Source organism: Otolemur garnettii, unplaced genomic scaffold (genome assembly GCF_000181295.1).
Source record: "Otolemur garnettii isolate 467f Iridium unplaced genomic scaffold, OtoGar3 scaffold00038, whole genome shotgun sequence".
Classification (NCBI taxonomy): Eukaryota; Metazoa; Chordata; class Mammalia; order Primates; family Galagidae; genus Otolemur; species Otolemur garnettii.
This window is the reverse complement of record NW_003852433.1, coordinates 14,685,886-14,701,053: the sequence shown is the minus strand read 5'-3', so window position 1 is coordinate 14,701,053 and position 15,168 is coordinate 14,685,886. Positions and strand designations below refer to the sequence as shown.

Below are 15,168 nucleotides of genomic sequence, written 5' to 3'. Positions count from 1 at the left end.
TCTTGGCAAACATGGAGCAGTGGTTGGGAGTAAATCCTCAGTGCCCTCATTCTTGAGTAGGGTGTGTTCATACCCACCTGGCTAGATTCTCGTGGCGTTATGAATGAACGCTAAGAATGGAGCCCTCCAAAGAGCAGACAGTCAGCAAATGTTTGTTGAAGGAAGGAACAAATGAACAAACGAATGAAAAAAAAAAAAACAAGTGGACAAAGGAATGGCCAATGCAGGGGTGAGCACAGTGAATGAAGGAATAAAAGAATAACCGAACCCCCAATGGATCAATTCATTCGCTTACAGTGTGTAAGTGAATGAATTCTTTCATTCATTAATTCAGTAAATATCTCTTGAGCATCTACCGAGTGCAAGTGCTGGAGACACAGCGGTAAATAAATCCCTACCTTTGTGGCAATTACATTCTAGCAGGAGACAGAAACCAAGAAAAATGGGTAAATGTAAAGTACATCTCATGGAGAAAATGGAGCAGGGAAGGAGAGAGGGGAAAGTATGGGGGTGCACTTTTAAACAGGGTGGAGGTAAATGAAGGAGTGACTGAATGCATGAATGAAGGAGTGAGCTGAGGTTGGAGGATAGCTGCAGGTATGAATACAAAGCAGAATGAATGACTGCAAACAGGAATGGATGAACTAAGGAAAGACGGATTGAATGAATGAAGGGAGAAATGCATGTATGTATGACTAGGGCATGAATAAATGAAGTAACGAAAGAATTATTGAATGAGTAAATGAACTAGTGCTTGAACTAATAAACTACTGAATGATCGGACCGATGAATGAATCAGTGAACTAATGAAGGAAAGAAGCACTGCCTGCCACCCACCTCTCCACATGGCCTTGCTCTCTGTATGTGCCTGCCCCCACCTTGTCTGACTCTGCCTGCCCCACCCTGTCTGAACAACCCCCACCCCGCCTCGTCTTTCCCCAACCCCCCAGAGCCTGTGAAGCCCCTACTTCAGTGCCTGTCTTGACACCCCCCTACTCTCTGGCTGTCCTCCCCTCCCCTTTCTGAGAGCAGGCACCATGCGGCCGGTGCGGCGCAACTTCTACGACCCGTCGTCTGCACCGGGCAAGGGCATCGTGTGGGAATGGGAGAACGACGGCGGCGCATGGACGGCCTACGACATGGACATCTGCATCACCATCCAGAACGCCTACGAGAAGCAGCACCCGTGGCTCGATCTCTCGTCGCTCGGCTTCTGCTACCTCATCTATTTCAACAGTATGTCGCAGATGAACCGCCAGACGCGCCGGCGTCGCCGCCTGCGCCGCCGCTTGGACCTGGCCTACCCGCTCACCGTCGGCTCCATTCCCAAGTCTCAGTCGTGGCCCGTGGGCGCCAGCTCGGGCCAGCCCTGCTCGTGCCAGCAGTGCCTGCTGGTGAACAGCACGCGTGCCGCCTCCAATGCCATCTTGGCCTCGCAGCGCCGCAAGGCGCCCCCTGCGCCCCCACCGCCGCCGCCGCTGCCGCCACCTGGAGGGCCGCCGGGCGCGCTCGCCGTGCGCCCCAGCGCCACCTTCGCTGGCGCCGCTCTCTGGGCGGCGCCCGCTGTGGGCCCTACTGAGCCCGCACCGACCCCTGCGGCGCCCCCGAGGAGCCCGAGCGCCCCCAGCGGCGCGCCCACCCCGGGGCAGAACAACCTCAACCGGCCGGGACCCCAGCGTGCCACCAGCGTGAGCGCGCGCGCCTCCATCCCGCCGGGGTAAGACGGGACCGGGGGTAGGGGGAGAAAGACTCTGTCTGTCGCCCGCAGGCAAGGACCAAGTCCAGCGGTAGCTGCTCACTAAGGCCAGAGCAAAGAATTAGATCATAGCGATGATGACGAGTAATATTGAGCGAATAGTGAATATCTATTAAGTATTCACTCTGTGCCAAGCATTAACTAAGCATCTTAACATGTTCCCACGCATTATCTTGATGCTCAAGGACCCCATAAGGTAGGTGCCATTATGTCCAATTTACAGATAAGGACACTGAAGCAGAGAGAGAGTAAGTCATTTTCTCAAGATCACACAATTCACAAGTGATGGGTCCGTAATAACAACATCCACAACTGTGCGTATCCCATGTTTATTATTTGCTAAACTCTTTGTCTGCATCACTTCATTTATTCTCCCAATCAATTCTCTATGCCCATATTACAGATGGGGAGGCTGAGGCTGGAAGAAGTATGATAACCTTCTCAGGGTCATTCTGGGGAAGAGGAGTAATTAGAGCTGAGACCTGTAGGACTCCAGAGTCTGTGTTGTGTTGTTTTAGGATTTTTAGAGGACTTCAGAGTCAATCTGTCCTTGTTCCAGTCTATGCCTATCCCACATGTGGCTTAAACAAGCATTAGCTGCTTGTCCAAAGTATTTCTCCTATAGGCCCCACCTGAAATATTACCATTACTTGAGTTAATACTATGGTTTTTAAACTGGGCTCCAGGGACTCCTGGGGCGACCTGGAATAGTGAGGGCTGGAGAGATCAGAAATCAGGCAAGCAGGAGCCAGTCTCACCATTCTTGTTTTAACCAGAGCTGCCCTCTTTGGAAACACTTCTATAAACTGGCTTTACCAGCAGGGATTCATTGAAGAAGAGAACCCAGGTCATACCAAGTTTGGAAATTCCTGGTTAAGGTGTCCTAAGCTTTAGGACACAGTGAGCAGCTACCAGCTGCCTACCCTGGAGCCCAGATTCAGTCAGTATGAGCAGAGGACCAGGCCCTGAGGGAATGAGTGGCCATGAGGGGGAAGAGCAAAGACCTCAAATTTGGGACAGATCAAAAGAGAAAAGACCGGAGGTTGAGGGGCTGTGGTCCCCAAAAGGAGGAAGAGGAGCATGGTGACAAAAACCAGCTCTGTTTGAATCACTATGGCAGGACCTGGGGGATTGTTTAACAGGTCAGATCTGGATATAACCTTTAGGGACACTCTATCCTAGGCCACCCCTTTTATTAAGAAGCAACCAAGGCCTGGGAAAAAGGAAGGATTGAGAGCCTAAACTAGACGGCTCTGCTCCCCTTTCTCTCCTGCGAGAGTCTGACTTCCTGGGTTCAGACCTCTCTTGGCCACTTCTGAGTTGTGAGATCTGAGTGACTCCCCTTCACTGAGCCTCAGTTTCATCATCTGTGAAATGTGAGCAGAATTCACCACTGTGTGGAAACTCTGTGTGCCTGCAGCAGTGAAGCTTTGGCAGTTAGGAGTACTTTTGATCCAAGAGGAAGGTTGGACTGGGGGCTAGGGGAACTGTAATTTTCCAGGGAAGGGCTACAGCCACCACTACCTGCCTGCCTCTCCCCTATTTTCCCCTTCCCCTCCAGGTCATTCCTCTGGAGGACAGTGTGATGGGGACAAACAGAGGTGGGCCCCTGTGTGAGCCCAGATGAGGGCAGGCCCACTGCCAATGGAGAGGAGACATGAGGGAGTCAGGGAAGGTTTCTCAGGAGAGTGTTGCCCAGAGGGAGGGACTCACCGTCTGGTGATCCCAGGGGGCTGTAGCACCAGTTACAACTTCTAGAAAGCAGCCTGGCCCTGGCTGCCTTATGACAAAAGGGGCTGGATGTCCCAGAATGACAAGAAGAGTGGGACAACAAACCTAGGTGGGTGTGGGAGGGGTCAAAACCAGGAAAGTTCCAGACACCTCTGTAGCACAAATTTGAGAACTTCTCTCTGGGGTCATATTGTAACCCACAAGTGGGTTAAGAAATCAGAAAGTTGTAACCAGAATTTTCTTTGGATAGAACAGAAAGAATAGGATAAAATAGAGTAGAATAGGATATAAAATATTGGCAGGTATCATCCATAGTAAGGATAAGAACTGTTCCATGAACCTTGTGCATCATTTCTGCATGTTTAACAGGTTGCTAGCTGAAATGAATTTCTTAGTCACTGATGAAATCTTTGAAGGCCACTGGCTCTAGAACAATCTGAGAATTACTCAGCTTTTATTGCCTGGTGTTAATTCTCCAAATATGCACTGTGGCTATGTAATTGTCAAGCTGAACAAGACAAACAAAGCCCGTGTCCTGATGGGGCATGCAGCTGGACAGACATGTAGGAAGTAAAGGAGTAAATGGACGTGACCTCTGGAGCGAGAGGGAAGAGCTGTGGAAGCAGTGGATGGGATAGGCGGTCAGGGAGGACCTCTGAGAGGAGGTAGCCAGTGTGGAGAAAGGCTGTTCCAGGCAGAGGGAACAGCATGTGCAACTTTAAGGGAGGTGTGAGGAGGGCTGACATGTGAGGTGCCAACAAGAGGGGGAAGGGCATCCCACACAGGGCACTCCAAGTGCAAAGCAGTGGAGATAGGAATGAATCCAGAAGGTTCTGGAGACAACAAACAGATAGAGGCTCCTTTGTAGAACAATGGGGCTGAGATTTTCTTTCCAAATGGGGGTACAGAGCTAGACTGTGTGGTGCTAGCAATGGGGCAGTGTGCTATACAGTGTGCTTGAGCTCAGGAGAGCTGTCAGAAGGAGAAAGATTTCTTCTTGGAGTTGCCAGCCCAGTACTTAAACATCTCATCCCCAACAGTGGATGTCATTTCTTCTACCCCTTCCCTTGGGGATGGTTTCTGAGCCTCCCTGAGCTCAGACATTGGCCTGGAAAGTGGGAGACGGGGGGGAAAGAACTAGCAAGGGCTCCCTCGCCTTCCTGACACATGCAGACTCTGCTCAGTCTCACCCAGGCCCTCTAGCAGACCCTCCCCAACCAGACAAGCTGTGTCAAGGCTGCCACCCCTCTATCTCCATGGAAGTCCAGAGCTAAAGACTCCCTGGCTCAGTGCTGGTTGAGGGGTAGGACCCATGCAGCCTGATGCCAGGGGAGGGCAGGAGGGGGTAGCAGACGCTGGCTCCTCCAGGCTGACACTTCTCATTGCCAAGGCAACTGAGACCTAGTTGCAGCCTAGGAGGGGCAAGGCAGCCAGGCCTCCTCCCCCTGCCCTGGCCCCCAGGCCATTTCATGGCCCTGCTCCTTCCAATCTGTCTCTGTTTTTAAGTCTGTATCAATTTGCTGGGGCCGCTGTAACAAAGTGGCCCAGACTGGGTGATTGAACAACAGAAACATATCTCACACGGTTCTGGAGGCTCAGGTCTGAGATCAGGGTGTCAGCGGTGCTGGTTCCTTCCGAGGCCTCTCTCCACAGCTTGTCGTCTTCTCTGTGTGTCTTCAACTTTGTCTTCCCTCTGCACCTGTCGGTATCCTAATCTCCTCTGCTTATGAGGACACCAGTCCTGCTGGATTAGGGCCACTCTGATGGCCTCATTTTAACTTAATTAGTGCTTTGAAGACCTTATCTCTAAACACAGTCACAGTCTGAGGTCCTGTGGATTATGAGGGGGACTCAGTTCAGCCCTAAACAGTGTCTCTGTGTATCTCTCCCTTTGTATCTCTCTGTGTCTCCCTGTCTCTCTGTCCCTGTCTCTCACTCCTTCTCTGCCACCATGTCCTGTCCTCTCAGCCTCTCCTCTTCCCCTCCTTCCTTCTCTCTTCCCTCCCTCTTCTGCTGCTGGACTCAAACAAACCCAGAGTCTTTTCCAGCGGGCACACTTGGGGCTTCACCTCTCTAGCTGCAGTTTCTCCATCTGCCCAAAAGAGCTAAACCTATCACCTCTCACACCTGCAGGCTTAGTGGGGCTAGTGGAGCTACAGAACCCCCTCAAAATGCTCCCCCAGCATCAGTGTGCAAGGGCGGAGTGAGCTCTTTAAGGACCTCTGACCTCATTCTTCTCACCTGCATCCTCACCTCAGCCTTGGTTGGAGACGGGAAGGAAGCCCAGAGAGAGGGATTGATTTGCTTGGGGTCACATGGGGACAGAGTGTCCACCTGGCTGGGTGTTTTTTTTTTTTTTCCACTTGCCCCTGTGACAGGGGCGGGGAGCCAGCTGGCAGCCTGGGCCAGGGGGGACAGGCGGGGGTGGGGAAGATCTGCCCTGTCTCCCGAGGGGTCAATGTCCAGTGCAGAGGAACCACACTCAGAGTTTCCACACACGTGGTGGGTGAGGGGAGAGGGACAGCTGTGGGCCTGTTTCCAGTTTTTGAGCACTCACTGTGTCTCAGGCTCCATTTCACGGCATTTATGGGCATCATCTCTCTTAATTCTCACAGCAACTCAAGGCGGCAGGCCCTTTTATCCCCCCTGAAGATACTCAGGCTCAAAAGGCTAATAGGCTTGCTGAAGGTCACAAAATTAGAATTTTAATTCAAAATCTCAAGTTGGCTGGGGTTTGAGGGGTGCCCCACCCCCAGCCTGCCCAGGCTGTTTTGGATCATGGTCCAGAAACCTCACTCTGATTCTTGTGTGACCTCAGCTGAGCTCTCTCTGGTCTTCAGTTTTTGTACCTGTGAAATGGAACTGGCAACAGGACCATAAATCCATCCCCGTCCCTCCCCCACCCAGTCGTACAGCACTGCCAACCTGATTGTTGCTAAAGATGTGTCATTTAAGTTTTCATACCTTGAGTTGAGCCTGAAAATTTTTCCTGTTTACTAACCATGACTGTTGTCTTCTTTTGCCAAATTACTTGTTTATTTCCCTGGCTTATCCTTCTCTGTGCTGTTTATTCCTTCCTTACTGATTTGCAAGTGTGCACCCTGAATTAAGGGTGTTAACCCTTTGACTGTCATCGTTTCCTTCATTTGGAGTTTGTTTTTACTTTCTTCATGGCATATGTTTGTCTGGGTTTTAATTAATTAATCCATATTTATTAAGAACTGCTGTGTGCCAGGCACGGTTGGAGGCTCTGGGGATACAGCAGTGAACTAAAAACAGATGATCTCTGCTCTCTTGGAGCTCACATTCCTGGTAGGAGACAAATAAAAAGCCAAATAAGAAAATTGTAGAATATAGTGGAAAATAGTAACTGCTACAGAGGAAAAATAAAGAAGAGAAGGGTGTAGGAAGTGATATGAAGGGTGTCATTTTAAATAAAGAAGTTAGGAAAGGTCTCACTGGGAAAATGACATTTGAGCAAAGAATGAGGGAGGTTAAGAAACAAACCACCCAGAGACCAAAGAAGAAAAGAGCATTCTAGACAGCAGGGGCAGCTTGTGCAAAGGTCCTGAGGCAGGAGTAGGCCTGGTGTGTCTGAGAAGGCTGTGTGCATGGGTGGTGGGAGAGGAAGTCAGAGGGGAAAGGGAGTCTGTCACACAGGGCCTGGCAGACTGTGGTGAGGACCTTGGCTTTGACACTACATGAGATCCAGGCCTTCAGAGCCTTAAGCTGAAGGGAGACTGGTGTGACTTTGTTTTAACAAGCTCACTCTGAATGTTGAGAATAGACCACAGTCAGGGCTGAAGCAAGAGACAGAGGGGAGATGGACTTTGTTGTGGTGGGTGTGCTTTGGTGTTTTCCTTCCTTTTTCTTTTTTTTTTTTTAATTTCTTGCAGTGATTTAATTTTTTTATTTAGAAGAACCCCTACTTTGTTTCTCTACACAGTACATTTAAATGGTTTGAAAATGTTAAAGAACTGCAAGGTACTCTGTGAAAAGTCACGGACCCCCAGGCCTCTGGCCTGCCACCCTCCCCCCTTTTCCTGCCCTGCTGGTGTGCGGTGGAGGTGGAGGCTGAAACTTTGCCTGCCACAAGGTCAAACCAAACACTCCCCCCACCCCAGCCCCCACCTGAAGCACTTCCTGCCCTGCTCCCTGGGAGGCCAAATCACACACTCCTGTGTGCACGTGTCTGCCCCAGGCCGTGGGAACAGCAAGCCCTGCCTTCCCCTCCCCTACCTGGGCCCCCAACAGACAGAGCAACATGGGGGCTGGGGGACCATGAGGGTGGAAAAGAGTGACCTGGAGACTCCAGGCCTCTAGATAAATCTGAACCCCAAATGTCAACCACATCACAATGTCCCTCTAGGGGATGTTTGCACTCTTTAATCCCTAGAAGGTGAATGGGGACAGGGGCAAGGGGGGTCTCATCTTACAGAGGGGAAACTGAGGCCCATAAAAGCTCAGACAGCGGAACCTGGGTGGGCCCAGGGACACCCAGTCTTCCCGGGCTTGCTTCATCTTTTAAGACCCTGCAGAGGGGTTAGGATAAGAACTTGGCCCCAGCCTGGGTTTTCCAGGACGGGAGGGGACAGGGATTCAGCTACAAGGTAGAAGGAAGGCCATAGGATCAGACCTAGGCCCTGGTAGGGACCTCAGAAAAGGAGAAAAGGGGAGTATGAGGGTCCCCAAAGCAGTCTTCAACTTCCTTCTGTCTGTGACATGACGGTTTCACTTCTGCCCTTTCTTCACCCACTTGGACTCAAATGACTTAGCCATGAGCCTCCCAGGGCTCCCCAGGGGGGCTACTGGTTGAGTGCCAGGTATCCTGAGGTTATTTGAAGCTCTGGAAACCATTATCAGAGAATGTGACAATTCTGGGCCCTGCTGAAGGCCAGAGGAAAGGAATGGGGACCAAACTTAGGTGGAAGGATAGAAAGTCAGCTGCCCTAGAGGGGATGTCAGAGTGGCCTCCTGCTTTTCTGGGGCCCTGAACCTCTCTCTCAAATAGCCAGAGACAGATGACTAGAGCAGGCAAATGGACCTCCTCATAAACCTCTGATTCAGTCTGCCCAGGACAGAGCCAGCTCCTAGGTCCAGTTCAAAAGCTTCAGCTCACCCCTAGAGCACAGAGACTGGCATGCAGGGTAAGCTCTGGCCTCTGACTCAGAAAATCCAGGCCTCAGCTTCACTAACCAGCTGGGTGACCTTACTGAAGTCATTTCCCCTCTATGGGCTTCAGTCCCATCATCTGCAAAGTAAATGACAAATAGATTTCATCTCTCAAATAGATGTCATCTCTGCACCAATGGCAGTGACTTCTTGGAGCACTATATTGAGGAGGATTCTGAATTTGCATCTTGGCTTAGTGGTAAGAGGTGCTGTGATTGATTGGTGATGCCTGCCCTGGATATAAGATCAGCAGTGTGGTATGCATGTCATCTATTTGACATCCCTGTTCTATCCTTGTGTAGGATAGGGGTTTGACATTTGAAATTAGAACCACTGTTTCTAAGGACACTCTGCCCACCTCTGAAGAGACCACAGAGCTAGTAGACCAGTTTCTTATTTGGTTCAGCTCCTCTATTCACTATTTACTGAGAATTCATTTTGCACCAATCTTAGAGTTACGGGGCTGGGTCAGACACATTTCCAGAAGCTCAGAGTCTGATGGAAGATGCAGGGAAGGAATTACACAACTAGAAAGCAAGGCATAAAATGCTTGTGTTCACATAAATAGACAAACATGGTCCCTTGGTGATTAAGGGAAGCACTGGATGTGAATTCACTTGAGGTAGATTAGAAAAGCCCTCATGGAGATGGTGCTCTTTGAGCCTCCCATCAAAGGGCAGGTATCAATCAGGGATAAGCAGTATGGGCAGGCAGGGGAAGGCACCCAGACAGAAGAGGGCAGGGAACAGCATCAGGAACAGCAAGCAGGAAAATCTGCCTGCATCATTTCATCCTGCCTGTGCACATGGCCCTCGAGCCAGTGCAGGTATGAAACATGCCTTTGCTCTTGTTTGGTGGGAAATAGGGCCAAACAACCCCATCCCTCTTTCCCAGACTAATCCTGGGAAGACTTTTTTTTCTGTCAGGGCTTCCTGCCTCTGCCTCTAAACCATGATGACATAGCTTGATTTCATGTAGCATTGCCACTCACATTCTGGGCACAAATCCTGGTTCCAGCACTAACCAGCAAGTCACTACTCTGTGGAAGACATAGGAAAGGAACTACACAACTAGAAAGCAAGGCAGTGCAAAGACATGTTCCTCTAGGTACTAGAAACTGCAGAGGAAGTTTCCCTAGGACACCTGCTTCAAGCCTCACTTCAAATGTGTGCAGAGAACGCATGGGGAGGATGTGCCCCCAGCATGTACCCATGAGTCAACCACTCAGAACATGCCCACAAAATCCATTCCCTCCTCCTTTCATGCAACAAGTGTTTATTGAACATCTACTATATGCTGGATACTAATGGTGGCGTCAGGTGGTCAGGAAGGTCTCTCTGGTGAGGTGACATTTCAGCAGAGACGTCAGTAAGCCAGCCATTTAGGATCTAGGGGTAAGACCTTCCAGGTGGGGGCACAGCAGGTACAAAGGCTATAAAAGGACCATGCTCATGTGTTAGAGAAGCAGGTGGTGTATCTGGAGTGCAGAGACGAAGGGATGCAAGGTAAGGTGGCAGAGGCAGGGATGGGCTAGATCACACAGGGCCTGGTATGCTTAAAGACTTCATATAATAACATCCAATCATGATTGGTGCTATGAAAATATCAAGGTAAAGACAATGCAGGGGCCTGAAGGAGGGAGCATGAGGATATCAGGGGTCAGCACGCTCAAAAGCCCTGGATGGGAAGGTGCCTGGCATGCTGAGGAGCCATGGAAAGACTGAGGCAAGAGATGTATATATAGAAAGTGAGGCTCAGAAGGCAGGACCAGGACAGGAGGTCACATGAGCAAGAGGGGAGCCACAGGGGCATGGAGAGCAGAGGACAGACTGGATCTGATACAAGGCTGGGATGGGCAGTAGAAACCAGCCTGTCATCAGGGCCCAGGCCTACCTCCTGGTCAGAATAGATTTTAGGGGGGCTTGAGGGGTTCCTCAGGTTCTGTGCCAGATTCCTCTGGTTCCTCCAGAGGATGGCCAGTCCTCCCCTCTTCCGGGAGGCCTGCAGGCAGCATTCGCTTGTCCAAGCAGAAGGATGTTCTCACTGACTCGGAGGAAACAGCATGTCCCACATCAAAAGGGGGCTGGGTGGCTCCCACGCTTGGGCGTCGTGGGAACTCTGCTACCCGGTGTTCTCGCAGGAGGCCCGCAGATTGAGAGAGCTGGAGGCCACCACAAGGTAAATAAAACAAAACCTCATCATGACAACACCCCTCTCACAACCTTCTTCCCAGGAGCAAGACTGACTTTGGTAACCTGGGGCTCTGTGGTTTTTAAGGGGTTCCAGAAATTTAGGGCAGCTTGGATCTAAATCAGATACCCCATGCCTGACTCTCAGACCAAAGGCTGAGCAAGGCCAGGATCATCAGCTGGACCAGACCTTGGGCATTGTATAGATGTGGAGTAGCAAACTGATTTTACTGATTGATGGAGAGATTGCCTGGAGAGCTACTTGGCTTGAGAATGTGCTGGGATGGATCAGTGATATTGGCTACAGGTTAGGCAAAAGACAGTGGTGGTGTGTATGCTAAATATTGTTCTTTCCACCCATTTGGTAGGTAGCCTTAGAGAGAAGGGATGTTTTCCTCCTATGAGATGGAAAGAGAGGAAGAGGGGTTGGGGAGACCTATACTTAACTTGTGTGCCTACACTGGAGGTGTTTGAAGGACCAGGCAGGGAAGAAAAGAAGCTCCAGGGGAGAATTGCCTTTATGCTTTCCTGTCAAAGATGGGAGGGATGAAGTTGGAGCGGTGATACTCACTTCCCTCCTAGAAGGTTTTGGAGAAGTGTGGCAGGCAGGCCCTGAGAAAGCTCAGATAAATATTCAGTGCCCATGTGTTTTGGGTCCCAGCAGATTGCCAAAGGAACCTCCACTGTCACACCTGCACCAAACCATGAGCTTTGCATGTTTTGTTTGTTTGTTTGCTTGCTTTTTTGAGACAGTCTCAAGCTGTCACCCTGGGTAAAGTGCCATGGTGTCGCAGCTCACAGCAACCTCAAATTCTTGGGCTTAAGCAATCCTCTTGCCTCAGCCTCCCAAGTAGCTGGGACAACAGGCACCCACAACAATGCCCTGCTATTTTTTGGTTACAGTTGCCATCCGGTGGCCAGCCAGGGCTAGATTCAAACCCACCAACTCAGGGGTATGTGGCTGACGCCCTAGCCGCTTCCACTACAGGCACCCAGCCAGCTTTGCATGTTTTAACTCATTTAACCTTCATGAGACTCTATTTCCATTACAGATGGGTAAACTGAGGCACAGAACTTTCATCCCCACCTCAACTTTTGGGATTCTAGGGGACCCAGGGTACCTGTCTCCCCATCCTGCCTCCCTCAGGCACTCAGTTAAGTTACCCCCAGCACCACCTCAAAGGGTTCGCCTGCGGTGTCTGCTCCAGACCCCTCCACAGCCCTCAGAGGGGTGTGGGATGAGTGCCTTGGCTCACCCAGTGCCAGCCTGTGTGGGGCGTGTGCTGTGCGTGTGTGCGTGCATGCCATCATGCAGCTAACTGTGTGTATGAGTGTGTGCATGCTATCACGCAGCACAGGCTCTGACCCATACTCCCTGATGCACGGACACTCAGCCCCAGACACTGAGCATCTTCAGGGGTCCTCAAACTTCTTAAACAGGGGGCCAGTTCACTGTCCCTCAGATTGTTGGAGGGCCAGACTGCAGGCCCCAGGACGAGTCGGCTGCTAAGCAGGACAAGCAGCGGCAGCAAAAACACCCGGTGGGCTGGATAAATGTCCTAAGGAGGCTGCATGTGGCCTGCAGGCCGTAGTTTGAGGACACCTGGTCTTGTGCATCAGGGAGTATGGGTCAGAGCCTGTACTTGTGTGTCCTTGTGTGCAGTGTGAGTCAGTGCTCTTGTGTCCCATGTGTGATGAATTGGTGTGTCTGAGTGATTCCCCCTGTGCCAGCTGGATTAGCACGTCCGTGTGTCCCTGCAAGCGATGTGAGTCAGCATGTCCTCCTGTGTTCCCATGTGTGATGTGAGTCAGTGTGTGCAAGTGGTCCCCACATGCTGTGTGGATTAGGACATCCGTGCATTCCCGTGTATGGATGGCAGGTCCCTTTGCACACTGCAGAGCGCTAGGCACTAATTAGCGCTTAGCACACACTCCCCAGTCTTTGCTGTCTGCCCTCCCAGCTCCGTGTGGCCGGGTGGACCCAGGGTGTGCAAGCATGCTTCTCTTGTCCAACTGAGTGTCCTCATGGTGTACCTGTGTGGATCGGTGTGTTCCCCAAATGTGTGTGGGTCTTTGTGTTTGTAGGCATGGGGAAGTGTTCCCTGCAGTATGTGTGTTTGTGTGTGTGTGTGTCTAAGTCTGAATCCACATATGTTCATGGAGGACATCTTCCCTAAAGTGTGTCTGTGTGTATCTGTGCATAGGTGTGCAGGGTATATATTCCCTGGCATGTGTGGTGTGCTTCCCAAGTGCATGTATGTCTGGGGCTGTATATGTATAAAGGGGGGTCCCTGGCATGTGTGTGCCCATATGTGCATGTTCCCTAGGGCATGTGTATTGTGGGATTCTGCATATGTACATGTGTATAGTGTGCTCTGGGGGTGTGTAGGATCATATGTTCTTCTCCACGTACATGTGTGTGTGTGTATCTGTGTACTTGTGTATGTGACTTGTTCCCCATGGTGGTAGTGCCCCAACCTCCCTTGGGACCATGTCCTTTAAGATGCTCCCCAGCCAGCTCCCCTGAGCCAACTGTGCATGAGAGGACAGGTGACCAGACTGCACTGGATATGTTCAGACATGAGTACTCCTTCTCCAGCTGTCCCTGCCCCCACCGGACACATTCCCTGAGCCGTTCTGGCTCCCCCCTGGATCTCAGAACATTCCTTCTCTTGCACAAAAAACTTACCCAGGCAGGATTCCACACCCATGGACAGCAAGACACCAGATCCCAGATATAAACAAATGCTCCAGCCATGAGGACTCAGGCAGGAACACATCACTGCCACACGTCCATGGTTTCCTCTCTAACATGGAGAGAAGTTACACCAGGACTTAGTGGCTAAAATGCAGAGAGGTGAAATTATCCAGCTGGGATTACAAGGCTGATGGTGATGATGGCGATGGCTAATGCTTTTAGCATCTTTATTAGGTGCCTAGCCCTTAATATGTGGAATCCTCACAGAAGACAAAAGGAAGGTACTGTATGTATCATCTGCATTTTACGGCCTCTTGCAAGAGGTGAGATGATGTGCTGCATGGTGCTCAGCTGATTAGTGGTTGAACTGAGATATTGAAAGCAGCCCTGGCAGACTCCCAAAGCCAGGGCTCTTTGAGGGGCTGGAGGAAGAGGGGAAGCAGGATACCAGGATACCTTTTCTTGAGGACTCTTCATTTGAAGGGAAGACAATGCCTTAGTCACGGGTACTGACATCACTAAATATTCCAGAAGGAAAAAAAAATTGTCATGGTCAAATGTCTTTGGAACACCTGGATTTATTATTGGCTTCAAATGTCTTTGGAAAACCTGGATTTATTATTGGCTTCAAATGTCTTTGGAAAACCTGGCTTTATTAATGTTTTGTGGGACTTATCAGAGCCTTTGATATGCTCAGATATGTCATGAATGTCTGAGAGTGTGAGGCAGTGAAGTATTTCCTAACTTCTTTGACCTCTGAATTTTTCCCCCACAATGTTTTATGGGGATTAGTGCTCCATATAACAAATCTGAGAGATGCTAGAACAGCTAAATCACTAACATTTAGGTTTCAGGCACAGAGGTTAATGAAATGGAGCTGTTACAGCCAAAATGCTCTCACTAAGGAGGAGGCCGGTTGTGGGGTAAGCGAGTCAGCACTAAGACTAAAGGTGCCCCGCGCTAGAATCCAAGTAGACCTCCTAGCTACACCTCATATTCTAATAGGATGTCAGAATAGGAAAGGAATTTCCTGGTTATCTTTTTCTTTTTTAATTGTCGGGGATTCATTGAGGGTACAAGAAACCAGGTTACACTGATTGCATTTGTTAGGTAAAGTCCCTGTTACAATTGTGTCTTGCCCCCAAAAGGTGTATCACACACTGCCTGGTTATCATTTTAGATGACAAAGGCAGGCACAAAGAGGTCAGGGTGTGACCAGGAGCCAGAGACAGAGGGCAAACCAGGTCATCTGCTGTGGTGTCAGGGACTGGAGTCAGCTGCGGCCTATTCTCTTTACCCCGCAGGGTCCCCGCGCTCCCGGTGAAGAACCTGAATGGTACTGGGCCAGTCCACCCGGCTCTGGCAGGTGAGTCCTGCCCAGGATGGGAAAGAAGGGCGGGGCCCACCGGTAGGTAGCCCCTCCTGTCGCTGGTGACTCTGCCCCTTTGATAAGGCTGGTGGGCGGGGCACGGAGGGAACGCCCTTACCATTGGGCCCAGGACACGGGGTGGGCGGGGCCTACAGCCGGCGCTCTGCTTGGCTTCAACCCGGGTGTGCACCCTACCCAGCCTCCCATCCGGGGCGCCAGGATGATCAGGTGGTCATGGTTTGGGGACAGGCAG

At 50.8% G+C, this 15,168-nt stretch overlaps 1 protein-coding gene across 1 annotated transcript in view; it reads left to right on the top strand.

Moving 5' to 3' along the window:
• The window catches only part of DTX1 (deltex E3 ubiquitin ligase 1), a 36,666-nt gene that overhangs the window by 17,530 nt on the left and 3,968 nt on the right, over nt 1-15,168 (top strand). The window contains exons 3-4 of the mRNA XM_012805221.2: nt 1,033-1,717; nt 14,851-14,912. Coding sequence (XP_012660675.1) covers nt 1,033-1,717; nt 14,851-14,912 — 747 coding nt within the window. The remainder of the gene's footprint in view (nt 1-1,032; nt 1,718-14,850; nt 14,913-15,168) is intronic.